Source organism: Thalassophryne amazonica, chromosome 20 (genome assembly GCF_902500255.1).
Source record: "Thalassophryne amazonica chromosome 20, fThaAma1.1, whole genome shotgun sequence".
NCBI classification, from domain to species: Eukaryota; Metazoa; Chordata; class Actinopteri; order Batrachoidiformes; family Batrachoididae; genus Thalassophryne; species Thalassophryne amazonica.
This window is the reverse complement of record NC_047122.1, coordinates 31,567,513-31,584,490: the sequence shown is the minus strand read 5'-3', so window position 1 is coordinate 31,584,490 and position 16,978 is coordinate 31,567,513. Positions and strand designations below refer to the sequence as shown.

The following is a 16,978-nucleotide window of genomic DNA, read 5'->3' as shown; positions in this document are numbered from 1 at the left end:
CTCAACTTAAATTTATTCAGTCCCAGTGAAAAACAGGCCTGGATTCTGAAGAACCTCTCTCTTGCAGGAGATCCATCTGTTCAGAACCTTGAACATAGGACTAAAACACTTCTTAAAAAACACAACATGGGCGTGACAAAGGTGGACCTTATTTCACAAAATCCTTTCCTTATTGGTCCCGTGGGCATTAAAGGGAGGCCCAGCCCCGGCCCATAACCCGCGCGATAACAGGACATATTATAATTTATATTGCAACTCAAATCTCTTTGTTCTAAGTGGTAAAACCGGTTCAACCCAGTTCGACATGCACATTTAGACAAATAAGAGACTAAAAGTATACCAAACTAAAAATATAACCATTTAAGTAATGTAATTATGTAAAACTAAAACAAATAGCAAAGAAAACAAAATAACAAAATAATATATAAACACACAAATATATTTAACAAAATCTTTATCAGTCTGGTTTTGGAACAGTTGATAAAAAGTTCATTACAGTATGTGACATGGGAAGCTATGCCATTTTGCACATTATTTACACTGTTTTCAGAGCTGGCATTGTATCATCCATTGACTTCAAGCCCTTATTAGTTTGGCTCTGATTGATTTCCAAGTTACACTTCACTACTACCTCCCAAGCTCACATACACACATCTTCAACCGCTTATCCAAGAACAGGTCATGGGGGCTGGAGCCTATCAGGACGTCAGGACGCGTTATGACTGGACAGGACGCCAGTCTGTCGCAGGGCCACATATAGAGAAACACATTCACACCCGCAAACACACCTACGGACAATTTTTTTAAAAGTTTCCAGTTCACCTAACCTGCATGTTTTTGGATGTAGTAGGAAGCTGGAGCACCTGGAGGAAACCCACACAAACACCGGGAGAACATGCAAACTCCACACATAAAGGCCACAGGTGGGAATCGATCCTATGATCTTCTGTTGTGTGGGCCGCCAGAAGAGGAGGTACTGCTGGCCCACCACCAGAAGGCGCCCTGCCTGAAGTGCGGGCTTCAGGCACGAGAGGGCGCTGCCGCCTCAGGAACAAGCCGTGGTGACAGCTGTCACCCATCATCTGTGACAGCTGTCACTAATCCATACATCTGGTATAAAAGCAGGAAGACACCTCCACCAAACTGCCGAGGTATCATCTTCATTTGGAGGTACTACTCTCAGCCTTTTTTTTGAGATTTATAAATCTGTGATTGTGAGTGTTTGCAGGAGAACCGGTCGTTTTGGTGGAGGCTGTGCATGACGGCGCTCCTTTTCCTCTAAGACCACTGCAACGTGTTGAGTGAGAGGTGGAGGTGGCATTCCCACCATTGTTGCTGGGTGTTCACACACCCACCCTTTGACTGTCTTTTGCTTTCTGCCAGCAGTACCAGATCCGACACGCCGGAGAGGTGGCCACCTGGGGACTCCGGGACTTGGCGGCTCCAGTATTCCTCGGGTTCAGGTGGCGGTGGAAATCGTGTGGTTCCGGTTCGTTTCCTGACGGGCGTCTCCTATCGTCGAGCCTGCCCACACGACACCTTTATTAATGGACTGTTGCACATTCTGATTCTGCTGTGTTTGGTTGTGACATTCACACCAGTAAAGTGTTATAATTTGACTTCTTCCATTGTCCGTTCATTTGCGCCCCCTGTTGTGGGTCCGTGTCACTACACTTTCCCAACAATCTTCTCTCTGTGAGGCACCAGTGCTAACCACTAATCCACCGTGCTGCCACCTCCCAAGCTAACTAGTGTTAAAACTGCAGTCAGCTACAGAGTCATTCATTACACAATTCATAAAATAGCCACTATGTTTGTATTGCCCAAGAGTGTCGTATAACTTACCAAAAGCTATATCAGTCAAAACCTATGATTGTAGTTTGTGGCATGGCAAGCTAGTTTGGACACATTTACCTGACAAGTACAAATATGTTGTTTGGTAGTTTGTTCTTTATAATCCATCAGCATTTAAATATATGTTTATTTGGCTCGTTTGAATTTTGACGTTATACTCCAGGTCCCAAACCTACACATTGATTTTGGTTCATTAATGGGTCTTCCTGCTCTTAACTTAGTTTGTTGGTATTTCCTACTTCCATGAAAAGTTACTGAGTGAGCAGACAGTGGAATACAATGAGTTTAGTTCAAAATGCTTTTTGAAATCACCATGAGTACAATCAGAGAACTGACCTTTTGGTAGAGAACACTTTTGTCTCTGAAAAAGATTGTTTTAGTGGGAAACAGTGTTACTGTTTACTGCAGTCACCTCTAAGGACAGCAATGTCAAGATAGCTTGGGTATATCTACAGGTAGAAGCAATTTACATTGATAATTCATACACAATTTCACAAGATATGTCATCAGACCCCAACACAATGGCCCTACATTTATCTTTCATTAAAAAGAAATAAAGTTTTCTTTTGGCATTATACAATTCATATATATATATATATATATATATATATATACACACACTCAACAAAAATATAAACGCAACACTTTTGGTTTTGCTCCCATTTTCCCAAGATCTAAAACTTTTTCCACATACACAATATCACCATTTCCCTCAAATATTGTTCACAAACCAGTCTAAATCTGTGATAGTGAGCACTTCTCCTTTGCTGAGATAATCCATCCCTCCTCACAGGTGTGCCATATCAAGATGCTGATTAGACACCATGATTAGTGCACAGGTGTGCCTTAGACTGCCCACAATAAAAGGCCACTCTGAAAGGTGCAGTTTTATCACACAGCACAATGCCACAGATGTCGCAAGATTTGAGGGAGCGTGCAATTGGCATGCTGACAGCAGGAATGTCAACCAGAGCTGTTGCTCGTGTATTGAATGTTCATTTCTCTACCATAAGCCGTCTCCAAAGGCATTTCAGAGAATTTGGCAGTACATCCAACCAGCCTCACAACCGCAGACCACGTGTAACCACACCAGCCCAGGACCTCCACATCCAGCATGTTCACCTCCAAGATCGTCTGAGACCAGCCACTCGGACAGCTGCTGAAACAATCGGTTTGCATAACCAAAGGATTTCTGCACAAACTGTCAGAAACCGTCTCAGGAAAGCTCATCTGCATGCTTGTCGTCCTCATCGGGGTCTCGACCTGACTCCAGTTCGTCATCATAACCGACTTGAGTGGGCAAATGCTCACATTCGCTGGCGTTTGGCACGTTGGAGAGGTGTTCTCTTCACGGATGAATCCCGGTTCACACTGTCCAGGGCAGATGGCAGACAGCGTGTGTGGCGTGTGGGTGAGCGGTTTTCTGATGTCAGTGTTGTGGATCGAGTGGCCCATGGTGGCGGTGGGGTTATGGTATAGGCAGGCGTCTGTTATGGACGAAGAACACAGGTGCATTTTATTGATGGCATTTTGAATGCACAGAGATACCGTGACGAGATCCTGAGACCCATTGTTGTGCCATACATCCAAGAACATCACCTCATGTTGCAGCAGGATAATGCACGGCCCCATGTTGCAAGGATCTGTACACAATTCTTGGAAGCTGAAAATGTCCCAGTTCTTGCATGACCGGCATACTCACCGGACATGTCACCCATTGAGCATGTTTGGGATGCTCTGGACCGGCGTATACGACAGCGTGTACCAGTTCCTGCCAATATCCAGCAACTTCGCACAGCCATTGAAGAGGAGTGGACCAACATTCCACAGGCCACAATTGACAACCTGATCAACTCTATGCGAAGGAGATGTGTTGCACTGCATGAGGCAAATGGTGGTCACACCAGATACTGACTGGTATCACCACCTGTGACACCTTTGCACTAATCATGCTGTCTAATCAGCATCTTGATATGGCACACCTGTGAGGTGGGATGGATTATCTCAGCAAAGGAGAAGTGCTCACTATCACAGATTTAGACTGGTTTGTGAACAATATTTGAGGGAAATGGTGATATTGTGTATGTGGAAAAAGTTTTAGATCTTTGAGTTCATCTCATACAAAATAGGAGCAAAACCAAAAGTGTTGCGTTTATATTTTTGTTGAGTATATATATATATATATATATATATATATATATATATATATATATATATATATATATATATATCAAACTGTGCAAACATTTTAGGCATTTCAGAGTTACAGTAAAAGTAGCGTTTGATGTCCCACCGCACCCCTTTTTTGTTGGTGTGTCAACACAAAATCAGCTCCATCAAAAGTGAATATGCAAGCTATATATATTTTTTTATTCCATAACAATAGTAATAACATTGATAAATTTCTTTGTAAGTGTGCTAGCCAGTAGAATACCACACAAACAGATGCAAATGACCATGCAACATTAAAATTCCTAAAACACAATTAAGTCACATTTTTCTTCAAATAGTTCTTGAAGTCCTGCGACTTATATTCTGATATGACTTATATCCTTAAAATCATACATAAACAGAAACCAACTGTCATATCGATTTTCATTAAAGTTTAAATTCATCACACATTTCATTTATTTATCAATATTTGTCAGATTTTCATCATTTTAAATGTTTTTTTTAATGCATTAAAGGTGTTTAAAACATTTGCACAGTACTGTGTATATAACATTACATGTGACATGATGTTTATGCACCTTGGCTAAATCAGACAGGTTGTCTGTCACGGTATAATCGCATTGTCACATTGACCCAGATGGCTCAAGAGGTACCGTAGAAAAAAAAATCTGGATGACCCGCTTGCTACACTAACGACTTAAACGAATGAGGAGACTTTCTCTGACCTGCTCCACTGACCTTTGACCCGCTGTCCTCACTGACTCTAGAGACACCTGCCCTGATTGGCTGTGAAGTGCTTTTCGAAATGATATAACTAAAAGTATAAACGGATAATTGTGACCCCATGTTCCAGTTTAACAAGAAGTCATACAGTTGTTTTAAAACAAAGAAATCATTGATTCTGCTTTGACATGTTGCATCAAAGACTGTTAAGATCCCTGAGTACACAATATCTATGCATATCAATATGAGTCAGTCTCTGTCTGTTGTGGATTCCTGGATTTGGTGTCCAAAACTTGCCCAAACAAATGTGTTCATATCCAAATAAGCATGACTTGACTGATAGTATCTGAAGGGACCTTGTGATCAAAACTCAACCTCTTCACTGACTTTTTGAGTCAGTTTTTTTTAAGTAACTAAAATATAACGCAATGCCAAAATACCCTCGGCCGTTTGAGCCTTGTGTTCTTTATTAAATGTTAAAAAGAACCAAATATCCGCTAAATCCACAATCCAGATCAGATGTGGATCAAACTTTGTCATACAATAGTGAGTGCCAGTCTGCACCTCACTGTCAAATATGAGAGTGATTGGGGTACATTTGATTAAGATATAATGTAAAATATTAAATGGGTTTTCAATGTTAAATTTAAATGGCCACAAAATCTGTAATCTGGATCAGATCTGGATCAAACTTTGGCAGTCAATAAAGGATACCATTCTACATAAGGCTGAGAATTTGTTCAATGTTAAAGATAGGGATTTTTCAAAGATTTTACCTGATTTTGCCATTTGACCTGTGACATTGAAAATTGAATGAATTCTTGCATATCAGGATATGAATCTTCAGTAAAAATTTGACAGTGATATATGAAAAATTGTGGGCTCCAGGCTGTTCACAAACAAACAAACAAACGGGCGATAACCTCCTCCAACTTGAGGTAATGAATTAAAAATTACACCTTCCTGCAGTGTCATCGAGACACCTCAGTGACTATCCCCTCTGAGAGTGACTTGATTAGAGAGGGTGGCGACATGACGAGTCGCAAAAAAAATAAAAATGGTCACGTGACTCCTGGTGCCATCTTAGGTTCAAAATAGCGTTCGATGTTAATGTGTCTGCATGTAAATCCAGCTATTTTATTTATTTATTCACTGAAAATGGCAGGTTGTTATGCATTTGGATGCACAAATAGACACAACAAGGGCTTGAAGATGTATAGATTCCCTTCAGATCCGAACAGAAGAAAAATTTGGGAAAATAAAGTCACCCGTGTGGGATGGAAGCCGACATCATCGTCAAAGCTTTGCGAGGTAAATTTAGTGTTCAGTCCCATGTACAGTAAAACTCACTGAAACCGTCATCGTATAAACCAGATATTCACAGTCATTGGACAAAAAAGGTCCCAAAGTTTTTGTATTGTTTTCCATAATAAACACCGTATAACGGATTTTGTACAGATTTTTCGCTCACATCCGATAAAATGTGCCGTCCGATTGCAGTGTATTTCCATTAAAAACTCAGGGCAGTCTGGAAGTGCATAGTAACAGAGGTACAATTTAAAGTTCAGCACTCTGACATTCACCAATTTAAGGAAAGTGGGATCGGAGTCATTTCTGTGATTAAGAGTCTAACCGTTTATTTTTTCAAACTTCCTGACATACACCTGTTAAATCAGACACAAGAAGCTGTGATTTGACACTTTTCTGCTTTTAATCCTTTGTCTCCCATCAAATTATACTAGTGAATCAGAAAAGTCTGCACATTTACAGCACGAAGTCGGAAAAAGATGAAATTGTACAGCTTACCTTTGATTTGGAGGTGATGATTGTAGAAAGAAAAGCTTGTTGAGGGTCAAATTAGTAAAAAATAAAGCATAATCCAGAGACGGAGAACTTTAAAACTGTCACGCACGTCATTGCATGAAACGGAGTTAAAGAGCAGCAGATGCATAAATCAGGCTTTAAATTAATTAAATTAATCATCATAAATTGTAAATTTATGTAAATTTGATAGCTTAACTATTTTTATATTTATTTTGATAGCACCTGTACCTGGATGTGTTGCTGTATGTGGTTAAATGATTTTTTAAAAATGTTGAAAACATTAAAGGTTCATTCAGTAGTTCAGCGCAGTTGAACCCAAAATGGCACCATGTTCTGAGTTGATGCCACTCTCTCTAATCAAGGCACTCTATCACTTCCAACCCCACCCTCATATGTAATCACAAAGTCTGCCACTCATTAATCATAATTCTATGTCATAAGGATCTCCATGGTGACCCGTTTGACCCTAAACACACCCGATTGACTCCTTTCCCACTTGCTTAAGTTAATGACAGCATGAGCGTTCAGATAATTAAAGAAGAAACAGGGTGCCAGGGTGCCAAGACTGCAAGGCGTGGCACACAAGGCGTGTGAGGTGATTCCTAGATGCAGTGATCCAATGCGACAGGGATATTGAGCTTCGCCGGCGTGGCGTGACTAACAAATCGCTGGGTCGTTACTGCCTAACCGCTCAGTTCATTAAGTTTAGGAGAAAAAAAAAGCTGGTGGGGGCGAGGCACTGAGGAACAGGAGAAAGGATGGTTGGCGTTCTTATATGGACACACTCCACCCCAACCCTCTCAGTGCAAGCCGGGTTGAAGCCTGATGCGTGACCGGCTACCTGACTCTAATCAAAGTTAATCTGGTTTCAGCCTACATCTACCGCAACACCACCATGTTGCACACCCCCCCAAATTCCCCTCACCATGCATCCCATCCACTACCTCTTCCCCCATCCCCTCCACTAGCACTTGTTGCTAACACCCCATCTGCCTCGTGTCCATGCTAGCTTGTCCTCCAGATCTGGCACACTTAAGGATATGACACAAAAAATAAATTGCAAATCATCAGTTCCAAGGGTTACCCAACAATAATTCCAGTCCCCCTACTTTATAGTGTCACACCATCACCCGCCCGTCCCTCCCACATCAACTGAGGGCTAAGCAAATCCATAATATATATGCATCTATAGAATGGTGTTGATAGATAAAGAACTTGTCAAAAGTTTGGACAGATCAGATGTTTTATAGCCCCCCGGGTATGTATGGGAACTATAAAAATGAAAACCATCTGCCACACGATTCACCTCCTGATTACTCAATATGAAATCATTGAGACCCAAAATAGCTGGGCGATAACCTCATCTCACAGCCCCTCACGAGTTCATGACCATCTCTCTTGGTCAGAAGTGGCTCAGTCTTGACGGTGTGATTACTCAACACCAAAGCATTGCACACTGTTTAGTTTGACTTTAAAGGGCACTGACCTCGATCTACTGTATCTGTGTCAAATCACGTAAGACTCAAATAGCAAAATCTGCCCAAATACCAGTCCCTCTACTCTATAGTACCAACTTGTCAGGACCTACTGGTCCTTTAGAACAAATCTCTTGTTTTGCACATTGTGGCACATTTTATAACATGTATTCTGCTCGGAAATGAATATGTATCAACTTCATTATTTAATCAAACAGAAAAAACATAAGGGTTTATTTTACAATGTAGGCACATTCAAACTGGTGCATACTGTAGAATCTGAGGTAGGCGTGTCCCCAGCACTTCCCAGCAAGCCCCTGGATGTACACCCACTGATAAAAGAACCAACTTAAAAAGTGTTATAATTGGTGAAACCTGAATGAATTAAGTTGTTTGAACTTAAGTTTGTAAGTTTGATCAACTCTAGATCAACTCTAATTTACAAACTTAAGTTCAAACAACTTAATTCATTCAGGTTTTAACAATTGTAATGCTTTTTAAAAAGTTGATTCAACTATTCTCTTTTTTCAGTGCAGTAAACCAAAATTTGTTAATCTGCCTTGTTTACATTTCCACACATTTGTACGACTGTGTTTTACTTATTATGGTAATTGATGTGGTGGTCCAGTGCCCCCTTGGCCCATCCTGTGATTCCGCCCCTGCTCATAGTCAAACAAGTGTAACACAAACATGTATTTTAATTTGCATGATGGGACATGTACATCAACACATACGGCATGTTTTCCTTTTCTTCAGAAAACACGACTCTACTTGATTTATACAACATTCTCAAAAGAACACTTGTGAGAAAAATCCCCTAAATTCCTGATAATTTATGATGTTTTAACATGCAAAGTGGCACATGCAATCATAACATAAACACAAAACCCCACAAAGGAGTGACTGTGATTTATGGTCAGATTAGGCAATGAATTTCCCAGCTTTGTTTAGAGATCATAAAACAGAAAGCGTCACATGATCTTTAGGAAGAGAAACTACTCACTACACAAATTACTGGCAGACATTGGCATGTGCTGAGGCATGTTTTCCGTTTGATTTCTATTGGAATTCTTGAAGTTTCATTGCTCACATATAAAGGTAAGCACTAATTTATTTCTATTGAACCTGGTTCTACACAAGCCATTTGCTCAATAAAAGTACAGAATGCTTTACATGTAACATCAATGTCACAGATGCATAATCAATGGTTTAAAGCAGCCCCCCCCCCCCCCAATTTGGGGTTACCTTTGCTCACCTTGCTGAGCGTCATGTTAACAGCAAAAGAGGTATTTTTATTTCTGCTACCCACAGCCATCTTTTTGGACCCTCTGTTCCATATCTGACCACAATTTTGCATAGAAATTGTGGTGTGCTGTGGAGTTTCTGTGATGGGCAATGCACTTCACTTTGCTTGGAACCTTTTTTGGAATGAACACTGCCATCTAGTGGGCTCAGTAAACAACACCAAAGTCTTCTTGAGGCCTTGTTTTGCCATCACTATATGTAATGAGGCAGATAAATTAAACAATTGTGTGTTTCATTGTCAAAGCACCATAATTTACAGAAATTTTTGATATATATATACACACACACACACACACACACACACACACACACACACACACACACACACACACACACACACACACACACACACATATATACACTCAACAAAAATATAAATGCAACACTTTTGGTTTTGCTCCCATTTTGTATGAGATGAACTCAAAGATCTAAAACTTTTTCCACATAAACAATATCACCATTTCTCTCAAATATTGTTCACAAACCAGTCTAAATCTGTGATAGTGAGCATTTCTCCTTTGCTGAGATAATCCATCCCACCTCACAGGTGTGCCATACCAAGATGCTGATTAGACACCATGATTAGTGCACAGGTGTGCCTTAGACTGCCCACAATAAAAGGCCACTCTGAAAGGTGCAGTTTTATCACACAGCACAATGCCACAGATGTCGCAAGATTTGAGGGAGCGTGCAGTTGGCATGCTGACAGCAGGAATGTCAACCAGAGCTGTTGCTCGTGTATTGAATGTTCATGTCTCTACCATAAGCCATCTCCAAAGTCGTTTCAGAGAATTTGGCAGTACATCCAACCAGCCTCACAACCGCAGACCACGTGTAACCACACCAGCCCAGGACCTCCACATCCAGCATGTTCACCTCCAAGATCGTCTGAGACCAGCCACTCGGACAGCTGCTGAAACAATCGGTTTGCATAACCAAAGAATTTCTGCACAAACTGTCAGAAACCGTCTCAGGGAAGCTCATCTGCATACTCGTCGTCCTCATCGGGGTCTCGACCTGACTCCAGTTCGTCGTCGTAACCGACTTGAGTGGGCAAATGCTCACATTCGCTGGCGTTTGGCACGTTGGAGAGGTGTTCTCTTCACGGATGATGTGAAGGAGATGTGTTGCACTGCATGAGGCAAATGGTGGTCACACCAGATACTGACTGGTATCCCCCCCCCAATAAAACAAAACTGCACCTTTCAGAGTGGCCTTTTATTGTGGGCAGTCTAAGGCACACCTGTGCACTAATCATGGTGTCTAATCAGCATCTTGATATGGCACACCTGTAAGGTGGGATGGATTATCTCAGCAAAGGAGAAGTGCTCACTATCACAGATTTCGACTGGTTTGTGAACAATATTTGAGGGAAATGGTGATATTGTGTATGTGGAAAAAGTTTTAGATCTTTGAGTTCATCTCATACAAAATGGGAGCAAAACCAAAAGTGTTGCGTTTATATTTTTGTTGAGTATATATATATATATATATATATATATATATATATATATATATATATGTATAAAATCATTAGATATCATGTCAAGCTTAAGCTTGTTTTTAATCAATCTAATTATGGTTGGAATTGGTTCCAGTGGATTATTTCACACATATCTACCCTGTTAATATCACTGAAGAATGTTATGTAAGGCCTCTCTATGTGCAATTTATGATGTGTAACTTAAATGTTATCCTATACTGATTTAACTTGTGATGTCATTTTCAAGATTCAGTAAAATTTCCATTTTTCATTACAAAAGAGAACAATACAGCTGTTTCAACTTAACTTTCCAAAGCACCTTTCAAAGACCTTTCTGTTGAAATATGTCAAGCAAAAAGAAATATATGGATGTCTTATGATCTTTGCAGACTACACATTAATAAAATATTGCATTACAGAGAAATCTTATCATTATAGTGAAATGAAATATTAGATTTCAAATTGTGATTTTGTACAAAATATAATGAAATGTAATGTGATGTAACATTAAAATTTATTTTTGGCAAATGGCTCTCCATCCAGATTCAATTTTGGTCCTTCATATGAATGAATATGGATGCCCTTGCTTGAAAGATATTATATGGTGCAAAAATAATTTTTAGTTGCATTTTATGCACAATTTGTTATGTTACAGCCTTCTTCCAAAATGTAGTAAATTCAATTTTCCCCTCAAAAATCTACTCACAACACTCCATAATGACAACATTAAAAAAGTTTTTTTTTTCAATTTTTGTAAACTTATTAAAAATAACAAAAACTAAGAAAAAACATGTACATAATAATTCACACCCTTTTCTCAATGCTTTGTTGATGCCCCTATGACAGCAATTACAGCCTAAAGTCTTTTGAATATGCTACCACAAGCTTGGTGATACCTCTGTATCTTTGGGGAGTTTTGTCCATTCCTCTTTGTTAGCACCTCTGAAGCTCCATCAGGTTGGATGGGAAGTGTCAGTGCACAGCCATTTTCAGATCTCTCCAGAGATGTTTAATCAGATTCAGGTCTGGGCTCTGGCTGGGCCACTCAAGGACATGCACAGAGTTGTCCTGAAGCTACTTCTTTAATACCTTGGTTGTGTGCTTGGGGTCATTGTACTGCTGAAAGACGAACCGTCACCCCAGTCTGTGGTCAAGAGTGCTCTGGAGCAGGTTTTCATCCAGGATGTCTCTGTACATTGCTGCATTCATCTTTCCCTCAGTCCTCACTACTCTCCCAGTTCCTTCCTCTGAAAAACATCCCCACAGCATGATGCTGCCACCACCATGGTTCACTGTAGGGATGGTGCCTGGTTTCCTCCAAACATGACACCTGGTATTCACGCCAGAGAGTTCAATCTTCATCTCACCAGACCATCTAGAATTTTGTTCTCATGGTCTGAGAGTCTTTCAGGTGCTTTTTGGCAAACTCCAGGTGGGCTGTGGCCACTGTACCATAAAGGCCTGGTTGGTGGATCGCTGCAGAGATGGTTGTCCTTCTGGAAGGTTCTCCTCTTTCCTCAGAGGACTGGTGGAGGTCTGATAGAGTGACCATCAGGTTCTTGATCACCTACCTGACTAAGGCCTTTCTCCCCCGATCGCTGAGCATAGACGAATGGCCAGCTCTATACAGTCCTGTCTCAGAGGTCTACAGACAATTCCTTTGACTTCATCTTTGGTTTGTGCTCTGACATGCACTATCAACTGTGGGACCTTATATGTAGACAGGTGTGTGTCTTTCCAAATCATGTCCAATCAACTGAATTTACCCTAGGTGGACTCCAATTGAGCTGTAAAAACATATCAAGGATGATCAGTGGAAACAGGATGCACCTGAGCTCACTTATGAGCTTCATGGCATAGGTTGTGAATTCATATGTGCATATGATTTCTTAGTTGTTTTATTATTATTATTATTAAATAAATTTGCACAAGTTCTAAAAAAAAAAATCACATTGTCATTATGGGGTACTGTATGTACAATGTTGAGGAAAAAAATTATTTCAGTAATTTTGGAATGAGGCTGTAACATAACAAATGCACTGTAGTTAAAAATGACTGGGGTTTGACAAAAAATGTCCTCACAATCTGCATCATTAAGCAATATTTATACCAGAAACAACTTGTTTTAGATTTCTTTGACATGTGCTACAATTAGTCCTGCCCACTGGTTGGGACATGTGTGTCATCCGGGGCTCCATGCAACATGCCTACAGGATTGCTAAGAAGAAAACAATAAAAATCAGGAAGATGTTGCTTTGGCTTTTGCAAACCACACATTATATCCTCTTCTCTGTGTTTAAAGACTATAATTTAGACTATTATTTATTTAAAGTAAATTCTGAACCATGCAAATTGGATTTGTATAAAATGGTGAAAATGTGCACAATACTTCAGGCAGTGTCAGATTTCACACATTTAGGGCACGGACCCACATTTTTTGAGTTTTGTTCAGTCAACAATTTGTTTCATGCAGAATTCATGAAAAAAATGTTACTCTGCATAAGGTTAACACTGCAGAAGTGCATGACCACTGCAAAAAAGTGTACGTGGAACTATCTGTGTATAGTCATATATTGTTGTATAAATAGAAATCAAGCAGACAAATGAAGTTTAACAGGACTAATTAAAGAATGTGTGGTAGCAGATGGTTTTAAATCAGCTCTGTGTGATTTTTATCACAACTGGTGTGATGGATTCGTCACAGTAGAAAACGCTGCAAAAAGAGGAGAAAGGGGTGAAAGAATGAGACCCAGAGAAGAGGAAGGATGGCCTGAGTTTGGAGGGAAAGAGGAAGGCAGCCACAAACATCAGATTGTTGCCTATGAAGAGCAAGAAGTGAGTGTTGCTCATCTTGGTCCTACACACACGAGCTCTCTCTCTTTCTCTTTTCTTTGCCTTTTACAGTATCATGTGTTTGTTTAAGTGCTTGTAGTCATCACTGCCTGGTGACATGTCAAGGCAAGATACCAAAGTGCAACGGCAGCCAAGCTGTCAGCTGACTGAGAACAATAACTCACGGATATTGCATTTGCGCTCACTGACTCACCTGTGTGGGAGTCGGTTGTAAAAACGATTAAGATGACAGGCATGGTTGTAAAGAAATGGTAGAGAGAGACGAAGGAGGTGCTGAGGTGATTCGATCACCACTGCTGTTTCCTGTAAGTTGAATAATGCAGGAAACATATAGGAAAAGGCTTAAAGGGGCCGTGATGAGCAGGATTATTTTGAGTCATTAACTAAGTGAGGTTGCCGTTTTAGAATTCACGAAGTCCTATAGTTCTACGTCTGCAGCATATGACATGGAAGTTCATCTGGACTCTCACGTCCTCTGTGAGACACACCCACTGAGCTGGACTATGGTATGTGCAGTGTTACGTACAGGAGCCCATCATCCCATCCACAACACCAAAAAACTATCCCGGGTCCTGTGTGGCAACCCATCCACCAGCCATAGCCAGGTGGAAGGTGGGCATCCCATTGGCCTTCTCCAGTTGATGGGGTCCTTAACACTGAGACACCTGCGTGCTGGATCATGTGCAGAGAAATGCACCACATGGCTGAGATGTCTGAGCTGATGTTCCCTCACAATGCTAGTGATAGGTCTCTTCTGAGTCTGCCTGAACAGCCGCTGGTTTCACACAATCATTCCAGGGGTACTCAAGGATCCTTCAAAGAGACTTAACAACAAAGGCATCCAGCTGTCACCTTATGTCACTGTTTAGCAAAGGTGGGATGAATTCACCATCAAGTCACTCTCAAGTCATGAATTAGCAAGTCCCAAGTCAAATCTCAAGTAATAATGACCACCAGTTGTTTGCAAGCTGACTTGAGACTTGACTTGGGACTTGCAAACTGATGACTTGAGAATGACTTCACAGTGACTTTGTCCCACCTCTGCTGCTTAGTGTCCATATCTCGCAATCCTTGAGTGAAATATACATCAATGAGAGCAACCACTCATAGCTTTCTTAGAGGCCCGTGTGCATTGACAAAGAGGCGATAACAACGTATTGTTTTTTTTACTGATGTTTGTGTGTGTGCATGTATACAAGATAAGTCAAAAACCATTGGATGGTCTTCCTTCAAACTTGGTGGGAGTATGACTTGAATAGATATCTACAGGTGATTCAATTTTGGAGTAGTTTGAAAGGTCAAGGTATCAGAAAACATGGTCCAAAAACCCGCCCACCTCTTTCGCATATCTCAAAACCAATTAAGTCTAGATGAATGATCTGAAGCATAAATTGAATTATAATGTAGGACGCATAGGGTAGGCATCAACACCTCTGAAAATGCATCACCTCAGTGTTTATGAGTTATTTTTAGCATTAGTACATGTCTTTAAGGCACCTGTTGACCAAAATAAATCATTTAAACTACAGTGGAGGTGGCTGGTGGTATGTGCAGTGTGTTGTTCATTCATCAGCAAATCTTTTGTTTCAAGTAACCCAAACAGATGGTTCAACAGATTGTTACGCAACACATAATTAATATTTACAAATGTAAAATCGAGTGTTTTAATCAGACAGAGTAGACTCCAACATGAAAGACTGTAATTAAAAGCTTTTTAATGGGTTGTAAATTTTGCATACTGTATATTGTGACACTATGTGATATAATGGGTATTTGTTGGTGAATTCATTGAGTTCTGTTGGATAAATTACCTCATTGTCAGTGCCGTATTCAAAGACCAGGTTCCGTGGGATGGATGTCATGGCTTTGGGTAGGCTGAAGCTGGGGTCCGACACCTGGTCCGGCACAATGTAGGTGCAGTTGAGGGCGAAGTCGACCTCCCTCCACCCACTTATGTCTCCAGGTGTGTTGTCCATCTTCATTTTGACAGTGTGGTGAGGAACACTGCTGATGATGGATGAAGCTTCAGAGGTTTGGTTTTGGTTGCTTTGGTATGGAAGAACTTTGGTGTGTTTGGAGGCAGGACCCTTGTCTTAGATACGATGATTAAAGCTCAAGATCTAGAAAAAGGCATGGAGAAGAAAAATGCAAACTTTGTTGACATAAATTTGATGTGAAGTACAAGTTTGGGAACTATGAAGATACAGTACAATAAAAAAAAAATGTTGCCATGTTGTGACTAAAAAGGTTGATCCACCACTTCTTTATTGTACCTGCAACAATCAAACAGCTTATTCCATCCTAGGCTAACATCCTAGTGCACTCAACCGGTCAGTAGGTCAGTCAACCATATGTACGCCAGAGTCCCCTTATCTCTGCTAAATGTAGTGTTATTTATCATTCATCCTGCCTTATTTATTATGTGCATATATGTATACTTACTTTTGCACATTCATTCAACTGGAGGATCCATCATTTCTTCATTTATGTCATCTTTCATTTGCTGTGGTGTTTTCCGGCAGCGTTTCTTCTCCGTTCAGTCCCTTTGGTATCCCTTCTTGATGTGGCAACTGTTGCCTTCATCAGAAACTCACCAGTCGGGATTTTGCGCCACGCTTTATTAGCTCGGGCCCCTGGCCAATCACAAGCCTGTCTGGTCATGTGGCGGTACCATCACGACACACACGTGTGTCAGATTTAGACAACAACATCAGTGACGTTACAGAGTTGCACTGCAAGTGGCTGTTGTGATGAATGCTTACACACAGACACACAAAGGGCCCCCTCTGATTAAAAAAAGAAAAGATGTTAATGAATGAATAAAAGAAGAGCAGATGGCTGGCCTGTTGTCACTGAAAAACACACTCGCGGACTTTTGCTTGGTTTGGCACCTAATGAGCAATCTGCTTCATCCACTGGATTTCTTTGACCTACATTTGACTGTCGCACTCCAGGACTCCTGTGACACCTGCACACACATATCACAGAGAAAGAAGAAGAAGAAGAAGAAGAAGAAGAAGAAGAAGAAGAATCGCACATTTATTTCTATATTGTCATTTTGATTATGACAGGAAATAGAAAAAAAAGCAGGGTCACCTCAGATGGCAGTAAACAGCTGGATCAGTGAAAAAGTGGCTTTTCTTAGTTGTAAAGTGACACTAAATTTTAATCAACATTTCAAAAAATGATAGGGAAGCGTGGGATGAGCTGCTTAGTCTACTGCCACCACGACCCGGACCTGGATAAACATCAGAAAAAGAATGAATGAAAATGAATTTCAAAACTGTTT

The 16,978-nt window shown here is 40.6% G+C and overlaps 1 protein-coding gene across 1 annotated transcript in view; it reads right to left on the bottom strand.

The window, feature by feature from the left end:
- prdm1b (PR domain containing 1b, with ZNF domain) overlaps positions 1–16,657 on the bottom strand; it is a 28,685-nt gene extending 12,028 nt beyond the window's left edge. Inside the window, exons 1-2 of the mRNA XM_034161321.1 lie at positions 16,132–16,657; positions 15,501–15,809 (exon numbers count right to left, since the gene is read on the bottom strand). Of these exons, the coding sequence (XP_034017212.1) occupies positions 15,501–15,671 (171 nt within the window). The 5' untranslated portion in view covers positions 15,672–15,809; positions 16,132–16,657. The remainder of the gene's footprint in view (positions 1–15,500; positions 15,810–16,131) is intronic.
- Positions 16,658–16,978: the final 321 nt, after the last annotated feature.